General features: G+C 40.0%; 1 protein-coding gene across 2 annotated transcripts; it reads left to right on the top strand.

Moving 5' to 3' along the window:
* Positions 1–409: 409 nt before the first annotated feature.
* Positions 410–11,083, top strand: LOC121946125 (transcription factor E2F3-like). Of its 2 annotated transcripts, none has more exons than XM_042490566.1 (8): positions 410–906; positions 3,220–3,340; positions 5,411–5,541; positions 5,844–5,932; positions 7,395–7,553; positions 8,465–8,579; positions 9,101–9,242; positions 10,370–11,083. In XM_042490566.1, the coding sequence occupies exons 1-8, from the start codon at positions 625–627 to the stop codon at positions 10,663–10,665; spliced, it is 1,335 nt and encodes a 444-aa protein (XP_042346500.1). In that variant the 5' UTR covers positions 410–624; the 3' UTR covers positions 10,666–11,083. The 2 variants fall into 2 exon arrangements, with proteins under 2 accessions (XP_042346500.1, XP_042346499.1); XM_042490565.1 differs by having other exon boundaries at positions 9,101–9,263.
* Positions 11,084–13,823: the final 2,740 nt, after the last annotated feature.

Below are 13,823 nucleotides of genomic sequence, written 5' to 3'. Positions count from 1 at the left end.
GACAATCTCACTCTGAAACGGAGGGCGAATAGTTTTGTTATTATTTTTACAAGATGGAGAAAGGAGAGCAAGAAATGGAGAACATTATGTCAAGGGCTGGAAATTTTCCTCTGCCCTGTCCCCTCGGTACAATCGGTCACTTGCGCCGCTCAGCGTCCTGTCTGTGAACACGCAAGGCGTGACAGGTGACGCTGCCTGTTTACAACTGCCAATGAACACGTGGCGCATCGAATCCTGTGCTTTCATTGGCTAATGTGGCTGTAATATAGGCGGAGACTCTCATCTGAAGGACCAATAGCGTCTGGCATGTAAATTCCGTTTGAAAATTTCCCGGGAAATCTGAGTTTCGCGGGAGGGCTCTTGAGCGCGTAAACCGTATCCCTTCATTCATCAGGCCGTTTCCTGAAGCCATTTCTAGACGGGGGAAACGAGAGTTGCGCTACTTTTTAATCCGTTGCATCTGCCTAAATGCACTTTCCTAAGGAAAAATATCTTACAAAAGTCGATGAATCAGACTTTCATCTTTACTTCGGTCTGATTATTTTTGTAATTATCGCGGCGGATTAGCAGCCATACGGGCTTGAAAGTACGGAGACAAGAAAGGGGTTACCCCGAATACGCAAGATGAGAAGAGGGATCTCCTCAGCTCCGGACAAAGTGATTTTAGCGGGGGTTGGGGGCTCTCCTTTGGACAATAATATAATTTTAACAACTCTCACGGATCGTTTAAATCCCGGTCAATCCAATGCGACGTATATCCAAATAATAACCACCCCACCGCCTTGCAACGTTACACAGACATCAAATGTGTGTTTATCTGAACCTCAGATAAACAACATTTACACAACTCCACAACAAGCTGCAGCAAACGGAGCAGGACAACGACCCGCTCTGGGGAGACCGCCGGTAATCATCTATACAGCTCGTTTCAACATGTTAGGCTTGCTACAACTAGCCACAAACACGACAAAATGTTAGCTTGCTAGGCTAGCCGAGCTTGTTGTTCGGGCAGCTAACATTAGCTGCTTAGCCAGGGCATTCCCTCAACCTAGCGAGGTGGCTAACTAACTACCGCTAGCTAAGTTACCCAAGTGGGTTGGTTACATGGTATGTTGTCTGTAGGGAAGCAAACGTCGAGTTTAAGTGAGTTTTGCGTTTACAGAAACGTAGTCATGTCAACTAATAGCGTGCTATGCTAACTTCGTGGTGCTTTTGAGTCCGCTTCACCCTTGCAGCCAGATGGAAATATTGGTAAGAGATGAGTAACGTTAGCGGTGGCCTAGTGGCTGCTGTTGGTGTCCTAATTTTGGGGGGTTGGGGGATTGTTCGGCTGCTTGGCTCTTAGTTAGCTAATTTTTTTTAGCTTTCTAACAACACACGAGTGGTTAAACTTGCAAATACACGGGCTTGTACGTAACTAATGCTTGACTCGAGTTTTGAAACTACTCGATAGATATTTCTCCCAGTCGTCTCTGAAGATGCAAGCCAACTTGGATGAAGCTCGAAAATGTGTTAGCTTTCAAGGCTAGTAGCAGTATTGATCATTACAGGACAACACTACTCGTTGTCGGCGTTGACCTTAATTTTGCACGAGTGTTTTATGTCCCTCTTTTTTGTTGTAAATAAAGTGCAACGTTATGGTGCCTTTCATGCCAAGTAAAGTGAAACTCGAGTTTGTTGCTGTAGAAGTGATTGCACGTTTCCTGTGTTCTCAACCTGCACAAACCACACAAAATAGTTTGGGCTGCATTCAGGGTGTTGGTTTGTTCGTGGCTATTCATCTTTTATGAACTAAACCAGCCTGTGTATCTCAGGCTGTAGTCATGACCAGGCAGGGGGTGAGGGGAGCTGCTTGCTGATATAAAATGGCTGACATTTTGACTGTCAACAGAGGGCATATTATTCTTTCTCAGACTTGGGCTGCATTAGGTAAGATAAAGTATTAACATTAGGGGTATATTGTGCTTAAATGTCTTAATATATCTGGCGGTTAACTGACTATTTTCCTGCACATGGTTTAGAGGGAGATGCAGCAGCCCAGCACCCTGGTACTGGTGTGTTGCTCAAACACTAAAACAGGATGGACTCTAGCCAACACAGAGGTCCAAGGGTTCCCTGGTTGAAGAGACTATTCACTAAGCCACCATGCCATGTTACAGTAATGATGACTAGAATACCAAATTAGGCTGGTGATATCAAAAAGTATTCAGTTTTTCAATCAGGGGATAACAAATGTGGTTCAGAAATGATTATGATGGTCAGGGGATGCAACACACAGCCTGAATTGTCTCATAATGGTGTCAAATACTAAAGCGGTGACCAGGCAGACATTTAAAATGTTTTCTATTGCTGGAATATTAGGAAATAAACATATCTGACCATTGTCCAGTGATACCAGCGCTGCAATAGAAAAAAATGACTATGACAGGTTAGATATTGGCAACCAGTAACTTTGGAGTTAAAAAAAACAAAACATGGACATGTATGATTAAAATACTGGATTATATCCAAATAGACCATAAGCTCCCAAAACATTTGTTCAGGAGGGGCGTTATTGTTTAAAGATGATTAATTGGCAAATGGAGTCCAGAAAGTGACTTCATTTTTACATTATTTGACAGAAGTTGTGATCCATTGGTAATCATTTTTAAAGTCTCTGGATTAAGTATGGCGCTCTCTGCTTTCTCTAAATTGACTTATTGTTTTTGTTGCATTACTATGCAGCAGTGTAATCAAACCCATAAATGTGACTCACTCTTAAGATATGCGGGTTTGTCTTGGCTGATGTGTTCAGCAAAAAGACAAAATCACAACCAACGGTTTGGTGCAGGATCATAAGGCCAACCGTTTCTCCATGATAAACTGGAATTTGGATAAAAACAATTTGTCTCTTGAGCTATTTTTGACAGAATCTTTGTACCTGCTCCAACTTAAAAACTATCAAAGCCGAAATAGAGAAGACAGGAGAAACATGATGTCCTCACACTGGAATTTGTTTAGCAAGTGCACTGTCCTTTTCAGTTTAAACACTTTTTCTTTACTTCATTAAAAAAGAAATGTAATTCTATTAACTTTGAAATGGTTGTGAATGCTTATTAACATGAAAGTAATGATGCATTCAGCATCATGTATCACGTCTTGTGGATTCAAAGATGAGATGCCTGCTGAGTGACCAAAACAGCCATTTGTGCTGTTAACAGTATATTTTTGTCCCCGTAGGCAAAAAGGCGGCTGGCGCTCGATGATTCAGACCACCAGTACCAGTCAGAACCAGCCAGGACTCCCAGAGGAAGAGGGGGGGCCACGGTGGCCAATGGGGCACGGCTTAAGACACCAAGAAGTAAGAAGCTCTCTGCCATCCTGTGTGTATATGTAACCTTCACTGCACAATGATACAGGGTCATCCTGATTGAGAGACAGTCCACACCAGGTTTCATACTCAGGAATGGCCTTGATGCAGCTACAGTTATCAGAAAACAGATTATCACTGAGTTGAACACATTAGACCGTGTGATGTTCGAAATACAAACATCGAGGGTTAAAGAGTCACTCAGTTCTCACTCAAAGTGCAGTACAGTTTAAAAAATAAAAAGATAGGCATTTAGCATACATTCAAAAGTGCAGAGATTATACTTTTATTTTCTATTCAGAGCATACAAATTTATCCAAATTCCTTAGCTCTGTGGACTTATTACTATCAACTCTTCATATTTTTAGGTTTACCTTGTGGTTTATATTGATATTTTTAGGAATATTCCTAGGTTTATATTTTCCTGGTGTGTTAGTAGTTTAACAATGAGCTTTGTCATGTGTATTTGCCACTGTGGCGTCTTAAGTAACATCACATGACAAAATATAACAATTTGAAGTGTAATCCTTTAGATATCACAGAACAAGAAATGGTGGAGCTGAAACGCAAAAACGTTGGTTAAGGTTTTTGCATTTGTCTTTAATGCACAAAAATTTCAGCCAATGCAAAAATCAACTTTATAACTAACTTCTACGATATAGACATCACCGGGCCTGATCTATGAAAACATTAAACGAGCTGTCCCCTCATGATGGCCCTTTTTTCTGTTTACCCTCTACATGCGTGTCCTGTGCGGTCGGCTAAACTAGAATATAATTGGAACTGTTCGAGCTGCTAGTGCTATTTTGCTTCCTTGCATCAAAATAGGATTTATTTTTCAAAGTGGCTGACTTTATCAACTGTGCAAATACAGCCTCCTTTTTTAATCCTTTAGCCACCCCCTTCAAACGTTCGACATTTTGATATTTGCACATTTCTAAAAACCTGTCCATATAAAGTCTTTCATAATGTTTAAAATGAGCTGTGTTTTTACTTCTGATCAGAAATGTGGGCTTTAGCTTTGGACATGCATCTTTATCCTACAGCTTTGCGAGCTGTTGATTTCTGTACAGTATATCCATGAAAATGCACAGAGCTGACTGTACTCAGGCAAGAGGCTGAGTGCTGCAAACTGCGGGTAAAAAGCCCAATTTAGACACATATTCAGAATGCACTGTATGCATGTCACAAAGACTTATCCCATGACTTAATCAGAAAAAGCTTCTTTTGTAAAAAGGCTAATTTGGAATGCCGAAATGGAATATGCCGTTTATATGACCCTATCAAAATCAAGATATTGTCGCATTCAGAATCATGTCGGAATACATAAGCACAGACTGTGTAATATATTGTTGATTCCAGCCATAGGATGTGTTGGAGGGTGAGACCGGTGACATGCTTTGACCGTGTCCTCCTAAAATGCTGTGACCCTCTGAAGAGCGCAACAGATTTTATCAGCACTATTCATACTAGAGTGCTAGTCCAGCTGGGAAATATCTAACTCTGTACTTGTTTAATGTTTCCAGCTGGTGATCATAAACATTTAAGTTAAATTCATGTCATTGCTTGACCTGTTATGTAAGTTTGGATTCCCTCCTAATAGAAATTGCACATTCCCAGCTGATTATGACTTATTAAGTCATTTGCCTCCAAAATGACTTAAAAAAGTTCTCCCAAACTTTAGATGTACTTCTGTCTTTAAACCAATAATATAGCCCAGTACAAAATGCCACACCATTTTCTGCAAATTACCAAAAAAGTTAAATAGGTAGGATGTATTGCAGGGTGGCTGTGTTGGATTGGATTAAATTGTACTATCGTACATATTATTAACTTCCTCTGACACCACTGTTGGTTTTTGAAGTCAGGAGTTTTGTGATTGTGTTGCCCTTTTCACATATTGAACAAACCAGCAATTTACTTGGACTTCCTCCCACCAAGTGAAACGGAAGTTTTTATTTTTTTGCTTTCCTTGCAAACTCCATTATCAAGTCTAACACTTAAATACATTGTCCTTTCCCCCTTTAATTCTCTGTTCCGTTTACTTTTCCTCAACCAAAGCACCCAAGTCTCCCCCAGAGAAGACTCGGTACGACACCTCCCTGGGCCTGTTGACAAAGAAGTTTGTGGACCTTCTTGCCCAGTCTTCTGATGGCGTCTTGGACCTCAACCTCGCCGCTGAAACCTTACAGGTAATTTCAGATCGAAACAGAAAAAAAATTATCAATCAGGCACTTTTTTAGAAGGAAAGGGGGCATTGTTTGTAGAGTGGCTATTTAAAGTTACCTACTTCTTCTTCAATATATTGCTGCTACCAACACGATTAGTGATGCTACCGAAACTGGTGAACATCTGTAAAATCTGTTTAAAGCAGTGAAAAAGTTGTGGATATTTTAGTTCAGGTTGTTTTTTTTTTTTTTAAGGATTAATAATTAACACAGTAAATTCAACCACTAAATGGGTGTCTAATGAGAAGTGTGTCCTTTACATTCAGGTACAGAAAAGGCGGCTGTATGATATCACCAATGTACTAGAAGGCATTCACCTCATCAAGAAGAAATCGAAGAACAACATTCAGTGGATGTAAGTGCTCACTATGTCTCTCGCTATCACTTAGACTCTCGGTTTTCACCTTTTTAAGAGTTATGTTTTTGTCCTACCTGTGGACCCAAGCACCTACTATCATTAATACTCTCTGTGTGACATATTCCAGGTCTCTTGGTGTCTCCATGATTCTGCTTACTCCACTTTATGAGTTATCTCGTTGCCTTGAAGTTAGAACCTCAAAGTCTCAGATTAGTTAAGGCGTATAAACAGGGTTTAAAGTGTTCTTTGGTCTGTCGAGCACAGGAGGGCAGGTGGCTTCATGCAAACTGTTGCCACATCAAAGCTTGAGTATACCTGACTGTGCTACACTCTGTTATGCTCATTTAATTATACCCTCATTTGTTCAGTAATCACCAAGAGCGCGTGCAGTTTAGGAATAGGCCTGAAGCACCCGTGCTCACCACTTTAGGCCTATGAATGCAGTCTGTGGTTGGCTTTTTTGTTGCGTGTGTGATTATATACCAGATCTGTTATCTTTTATTTAAGGCTGAGATTTTTCTTGTCTTGGATATGATGAAGTCAGCCTAAATTTAGATGTTGCTAAAATAAATTCAGTCCATATCAGTCATTTAACTTGGGAATGTCCGCAGAGGAATTGCCGTGTTAATCTTGTATCAAATGACTGTGAGAATGCATTTAGCAGTCAAAACATTTTAGATTTCTCTGATTTAAAGACAGACAAAACATTGTCAGTGCTCTGACCTTCTTCTATTTTTAGGTTGCAAAGGGAATCCAGGAGTCAGTCCTTCCAAGGATTTGCAGGGCATTTTTCAAAGATTGTCGTGGTCTAAATTCACAGCATCTTTTCTTTAACATTACACTGCATTTTGCAATGTTTTGGGGGGATTTTTTGCAGGAGCAAATAAAAATTGGGGAAAAAATAGTTGTAATTTTTTTTTTTTTTAATGTATAAGTCATTAAAAATTGAAGGCAGTAGTGTTAATGCTAACACTGCATATTGAATTTATTTCACCTTGATACTTTCAGCTCTTGCAATAGATCTGGAACAGCCTCTGTCATGGTGATTTGTCTGTCCATTTTCCAGATATGTGTTGCGGTAACAAGTGTTTATTTTTAACAATGACTTCTGTTTGTGTTCCACCACAATGTTACATAGGATGGACAATCGTTTACCTCCGCTTTCATGCAGAACATCAGGGAATTTCCTTCCATGGTCTTTAGCAGTGACTTTTGCTGAGAAATGAGACATTTGTGTTGCAAGGCAGCGCAGACATCGTGGGGAGTGGTAGAATTTGCATTAATTACCAAAATCGTGACATTGCAACGTCCTAGAGAGGCTGAGGATTTTTTTTTTTATGTTTAGGCTGTTGTAGCAAATATTTGAAGCTATGAGTAAGAGACAGTAATGTAGCAGCAAGTGTCAGAGCCTGAGCCAGTACTAAATCTATTTTAATTCACTCTTTTCACTCTCTCACAGGGGCTGTAGTCTGTTGGAGGTGGAGGGGGCACTGAGCCAGAGACAGAGACTAACAGCGGAAGTTTCTGCACTGGGAGAAGAAGAGCAGAGGCTCGAACAACTCATCCAGAGATGCAGCCTGGATATGAGACACATGAGTGAGCTGCAGAGCAACCAGAAATATCCTTTTGTTGTTTGCTGACACTTCATCCAAAAGTTCAAATGATTTGAGGCTACTTTATTTTAGTTTTCAAACTTCATGTAAATATATTCTCACAGTTCTGCAGGTAAACAACACCAAATCGATGGTGGTAGAACATTTTGGTACGCATGTTAATTCTAGTCTCATAGTGAGACCATGGTGATTTTAATATTTTTAACATAGATCCCAAGCAGATGTTCAAGGTTTCATTTTTCGTCTTTTTTTTTTTTTTTTTTTTTACAAACTTGTCTCATCTTTTACACATTTTCACCCATAAAACACCTTAAGCGTGGTGTGTAAAATGCTAAATTCAGTCTGCTTAGAACACCAACATGTCAGGGTTTCCACAGTCATGGAAAACCTGGAAAAGTCATGAAACTGCACAACCACATTTCCCAAGTCATGAAATTTGTTAAAGTCACGTAAAGTTTTGAAAAAGTCATGGAATTCTTTTGTGTGTGTATCAAATTGGTACAATTATTAATGTCACATAATGATAAATCTATTCTCTAACCATCAACATAACATAGTAACGTAATATTTGTCAGTGCGCAGCAACATTTTCTCCCAACATTTCGTCTTTCTTCATTTGTGCCAGCTAGTTGGAATTATGTGTGAATGTGAAGGAAAAAAAAACACAAGGCAAGTTTGGCAAAAAAGATTCTTTTTGTATTATGGATCCTTGAATAGTCATGGAAAAGTTTTGAAATGTGCCTATGAACATGTATGGGAACCTTGGTATGTGTAGGCGCATGGAACAGAAATTACTTCAGCAGTTTGGAGGTTTGTGATCAGGTTATAAGCATTTTCAGACTTGCAGATACATGCATGTTTAGTATTAACATGTCCTTACATTGTGGCATTATTTCTTTAACCCTTTCGTCTCTACATATGCCTACGTAACGTACCAAGACATCAAACAGCTGGGAAACCTCAGGGACCAGACTGTTATTGTCGTCAAAGCGCCCACAGACACCAAACTAGAAGTACCAGACCCTGATGAGGTATGTGTACATGCACAAAAAGGCACAAGCTGGATCTGTCGTGGTTGTCCTGATGAAACGTTTGCTTCTTGCTGACTTGTTAGCTGACCTATGACTTATGTTTCCCCTAAAAATACTCGTTGACCTTTGGGGAAAATTACAGCATTTTGAAATTAAAAACTGAGTAAACTTTGAAAAAGTGCAGTGAGGTGGTGAAGAAACATTGCTACTCTGTCTAGTTTAGATGACCCCTTTAGAGGTGGTGTTGCTGATTTTTTTTTTTTTCAGGGATTTGGCAGATGACAGTGATTAAAGCAGTGTCTATAGCTAAATTTAATGTATCAATATGCACCGAGTTACCAGTTTATTAGGTACACCAATATAAACAGACTCCAATACCTTTGGTGTATATACGTTGGTAAAATATTTTCAAGTTGAGGGTATATGAAAAAGAGACTGTCGTTTGTTTTTAATCTTAAATGAACTCTGTCCATCCTTCAAATTAAGTGCAGTCCTCTTAGTATTTTATTTCCTCTGTCCAGAGTTTGTCCATCCATCTGACCAGCACTAAGGGTCCTATAGACGTCCTGTTGTGCCCGGATGAGGAGAGTGACCCCAGGAGTCCTGTAAAAAACGGCAGCACAGACATCAATGGGAACTCACCTTTCCTCAAAGTCCTTCAAGGTTCGTCTCAGATAGATTCAGGTGTGCAACAGTTTCTTTTACATGAGACTTTACTGACCTTCAGCTTTGTCTTTGAAGATGAAGAAACATGTCTCACATCGTTTAAATAAACACTACATTTTCTTGTGTCTGAAAGGGCCCCTGTTATTAGATCAGGAGTAGGATGAGAGAGTGAGAAAAATGAATTATACAGCAGCTGTTTTGTGTTTGAAACTAAAATGTTTTGCCCGCTGATAGCCAAACGCACATTTTGTTCCTAACATCCACTTGCTTTGTGAACTATCTTTTTCCATATTGCTCTATTAGCTAGATGCTACAACCCACAAATTGGAAAGTGCAGTTTTATATGACCCATGTGGCTATCTAGGAGTCCAAAGTCTCATTAGATTGGATGAACTTTTGGAAAAAACACTGAATGCAGGATGATTCTTCAAACATTTGAAACCACTTTATGGAACAGGAAGAGACAGGGATTTTGACGTTTAAAAAAAACCCCAACTCTTATGCTGATTTTTTTTTTTTTTTTTACATATTTTTGTCATATAATGAGATAAATTATCAGCGAACACAGGGACATAAAACAATAACTGGAGAAATTTAGTTTTTATTTCAAATGGATATTGAAGCTTAAAGTAGATCTAAGACTGATAGGAATTTGGTCATTAGTTGTTGATATACTGCATCTTATGAACAACATTCATAGTAAGGTATGGATTTTTTTGATACCTCAGGACAACCAAAGATGTCTACAATGTTGGAACAGTTGTCCAAGCTTGTAAAGGCTAATTTAACAAATCAGAATCACTGACTTAATGAGTAGCATTTGTTTTTAGCTAGTTTAGCAAGTGTGCAGCCCTAAGCTGAACTGGTACTAGTGTAAAATTTGTTCTGAGTGCCACTCTCCTACCCACCTGGCTGGATAAGATAACCCATGTTCTGTTCAATAAACAACTTGCTTGTGCACATGCGTCTTTTGGCTCTGAGATTCACTGCAAAATAAATGTGTTTTTCCAGTCATCAGCACCAAAACACTATTCAACATGTCTGCTCTTTTGGCCTATAGTGTCTAAATATGCTTCCTTGACTTTGCAGAGATAATGACAAGCTGACTCCATTTTCTTTTACAGGTCCGACCGGCACAGCCACTTCTTCCATCCCCTCCCCGGCTCCACCTTCTGCTTCCTCAGCTGTCTCCGTCACGACTCTCTCCCCCATCTCGTCCCCTTACACCAGTCTTCTCCAGCAGACAGAAGACCAGATCCCTGCAGCCCTGCAGCCTTTCTTAAACCTCGGGCCTCCTCTTCTGGACCAAGATGACTACCTTTTAGGTTTGGGAGATGACCAGGGAATCAGCGACTTGTTTGACGCCTGTGACTTTGATAAAATGCCTTCTCTTGGCCTGGATGATCTCCTGTGCAGCTAGCATTAGGCAATGGAAATTCAGATAAGGTGCATGGGAGAGTGATGGAGAATCAGTGAGGGGTTTGATGCCTGTGACTGTGTAGTTAGTGGAAGCCAATTCTAAATAGATGGAAGGGAATCATTGAGGGCTTCTTTCAGTCCCAGTGGGGCTATATGACATGTTCTTTCGTGGCGTGAGAGATAAATGGCCTTGCATGATTTCACACACAGACATGACTGGTTAGTGTGACAACATATCCATTACTCTTTGTCTCAGGCTATGTAAGGCCTTCAGTGTAGCTGGCTGTTGTGGGGCATCTGAAAGCCTTTGGTATCTGTTGGGTTAAGTGTAAGAGGAGAAGGGAAGGCTATCCATCTCTCTGTGTGATGCCACGTTCACGTTACTGAACAGAGAGACCAACAGACCGAACAGCTCAAAGGAAAAAACACCCCTATACCACCTGGCATTTACACACATAGTGGTTGGGTTTATCATAAAACCCATATGTAAGCGCACCTGAGATGCACAGATATGGTCACCCTAAAAACGTCCGTCTAATGCTCAAGAGTAGAGAAGAGGAACACAGTGTTTCTGTTTCAATCTTGAACAATCCTGCAAAAAATGAGAGTTTGAAAGGCCTGTAAATGTGTGTTTTGGCAAAGAAAGAAATGGGTTGATCTTTGTTTTTGTCCCAGTGATGCATTTTCTTGTCGGGTGCCAAAATGCATCCAGATGTGTTAATGCCAAGTGCAGTGGGGGGCTGAGGAGATTCTTATTGATTGTGTTCTATTACACCAATGATCTGTGATTGAAGGCTGACACTGCTGACTGTTAAGAAGGCATTTTGTGTGTTCAAATGTAGAACAATTTAGATATTAGAGTGAATATTAAAAGCAAACAGGTCAATTTTGATACACGGCATCCACGACTACAGTTGTTATCCTACGGTTAGGTTTGACAGGCTGAGGCTTTGGTCACCTGTCAGACACCTGTCTGGTTATCTATGGGCTTATAATCATAAAGTCACCATGAGTATTTTATACATTTAAGCACTGTTTAGATGTTTTGACAGCTGAAAGGAAGTACATATATGGTTTTGGAGTGTACCTGGCATAATTACCAAATTTTTGAAGGAAACTATAAGATTAATTAAATTAAAGAGTGTAACTCTCAGGGCTGGGACACATGCTGCGACTTTTGCCGCCTGGAAAACACGAGGTTGTGCGCTTTTGTGCCTACTCTGTGCTAGCTTGCAAGGGTGTGGAGCACGTTGTTCCTGACATTACAAAGCAACCGTAACCGACGCCATATCATAGCCTACTTACCAGAAATCGGAAATGATCTTCTTCCAGATGTTTTCAAAGTGTATATTAGGCCTAAAATATTGTCTGTGGTTCAGATGTAAAACTGTGGGAGGAAAGATATCTGCTGACTGTGATTGGTTGTTCCTCATCACATGCAAGTGGCGCACATTGCTGCGTTCCAAAAGCTGTACTTTGTTTATCTCAGGGTGTGGCTGTTGCGCTTAGGCACACCTTTTACCGCCTACATTGACAGCTATGGATATTAGGGCGCAAAAAAAACCGCGGCATGTGTACAGGCCCCAAACGCTGTAAAGGTAAATGGATGCACATTTTTTTTAAGTGTATAAAAATACTCACAGCATGCCTTATGGCTCGTAATAAGTTTGACCTCCTTGCGCACAATTTGTCTCTTGTGCTATATCGGCCATAATTAAAACAGATTTAGTAAGTAAATTTAATAAGGGACCTTTATTATCTGTTACCTTGATCAGCCTGTTAACTACTGACCTATATTTTACCTGTAATAGAAATTTACAGTTTAATTGAATACAAAAATGTTGGAAACAGATGGATTGATGTTTAACTTCCCTTGACCCATGTGTGAACAACATGTAAAAAAGCCATTATACCTGGGCAGTGTGGGGTTAAGCAAAAACACCTGATGTGCTTGTGGAGCCCCTTTGCATACGTGATATGCAAACTTAAATATCATCTCTTACTCATACTCTCATTGATACTAAGTGAAGTCAGGACCCACTTTCTTGCTGGTTTTTGCCTGTCCCCTCCATCTCCATCAGCAGAAGCTGCCACAACCAAACTTACCCCAATGCCTCCTCACTTAGACTGGGTGCTGTGAAATTATCCTGTGGTTTGAGCTAATCAGTGAAATTTGGCTTGGAACCAATTATCGGTGCACACTGCCTACTCAGTGTGTAATGAAAGCAGTGTAGGAGACAGGATAGGAGTATATTTTTCTTTTTAGGTTTAATAAATGTTGAATTTTAATGGATTTTAAAACTGTAGTAATAACTAATAATATCACGGCCACCTAAGCAACAAGGGGCCAGATAGCCACTAATTAAGGCTTGAGCATGTAATGAAGGGCTTTTTTTCCTTAAGGATATTAAAAAAAGGGGAAAATGGAGAGAAAAAAAAACACCAGGCCCGTTTTGTAAATTGAGCAAATTCAGGGCAACAAGCCATGTTTAATACTAGGCTTGTTGATACTGTTGTGAAGGGCCACTGAGGCTTTAAACAGTGTTTAATCAAGAAAAGCCAGCTGGAGGACTTGATGAACTTAACAGCTTTCAGCTTGTGTTTTGTTTTGGTATTTGGAACACCATTGCTATTCACCTCTAATAGCTTCCTGTGTTAGACATCCCTGATAATAACAAAACGCAAAACATCTCATCTGAAACCCTGGCTTTTAATCTAGAGAAACCTGCGGCTGCAGGTAATATTGCTGCTGTTAGTGTTAACTTTTCCCTGACCTGATTGATGTGCGCTTGAGTATTTGCGTGTGCAGCATGTGTGAGATATGTCAAAGATCAAGCTTGCGGAAGAGTAAGCCTGCCATGTGTAAATTGATGTACAGTTTTCTAAATTTTTCAGTGCACAAGGTACTGTAGGCTACCTCTCACTTAATGTTGGACAATAGTAATAGGGCATAGAGGTTAATGCCATAGTGTGTATGAGTCTTTGAATTCCCTTTTGTCATAGAAATTCCCCTTGTATTATTTAGATGTGATGATGGATATTACATCGCACTTTTCTCTTTTAATGTGTGCGAGATTCCACTTATGCCCTGATATGATAAGAATGCCTTTGCTCTTAAACCGGTCTCATGCTGTTGCATCTAAAATTTGAATATCGGGG

Source organism: Plectropomus leopardus, chromosome 7, assembly GCF_008729295.1.
Source record: "Plectropomus leopardus isolate mb chromosome 7, YSFRI_Pleo_2.0, whole genome shotgun sequence".
In the NCBI taxonomy this organism is placed as follows: Eukaryota; Metazoa; Chordata; class Actinopteri; order Perciformes; family Serranidae; genus Plectropomus; species Plectropomus leopardus.
This window is presented reverse-complemented; position numbering and strand designations above follow the sequence as displayed.

Coding starts and splice junctions, on each gene's coding strand:
- LOC121946125 (XM_042490565.1), top strand. CDS start 625: ATGAGAAGAGGGATCTCCTCAGCTCCGGACAAAGTGATTTTAGCGGGG. Junction 5,933..7,394: donor AAGAACAACATTCAGTGGAT/GTAAGTGCTCAC, acceptor ACTCTCTCACAG/GGGCTGTAGTCTGTTGGAGG. Junction 7,554..8,464: donor GAGCTGCAGAGCAACCAGAA/ATATCCTTTTGT, acceptor TTTCGTCTCTAC/ATATGCCTACGTAACGTACC.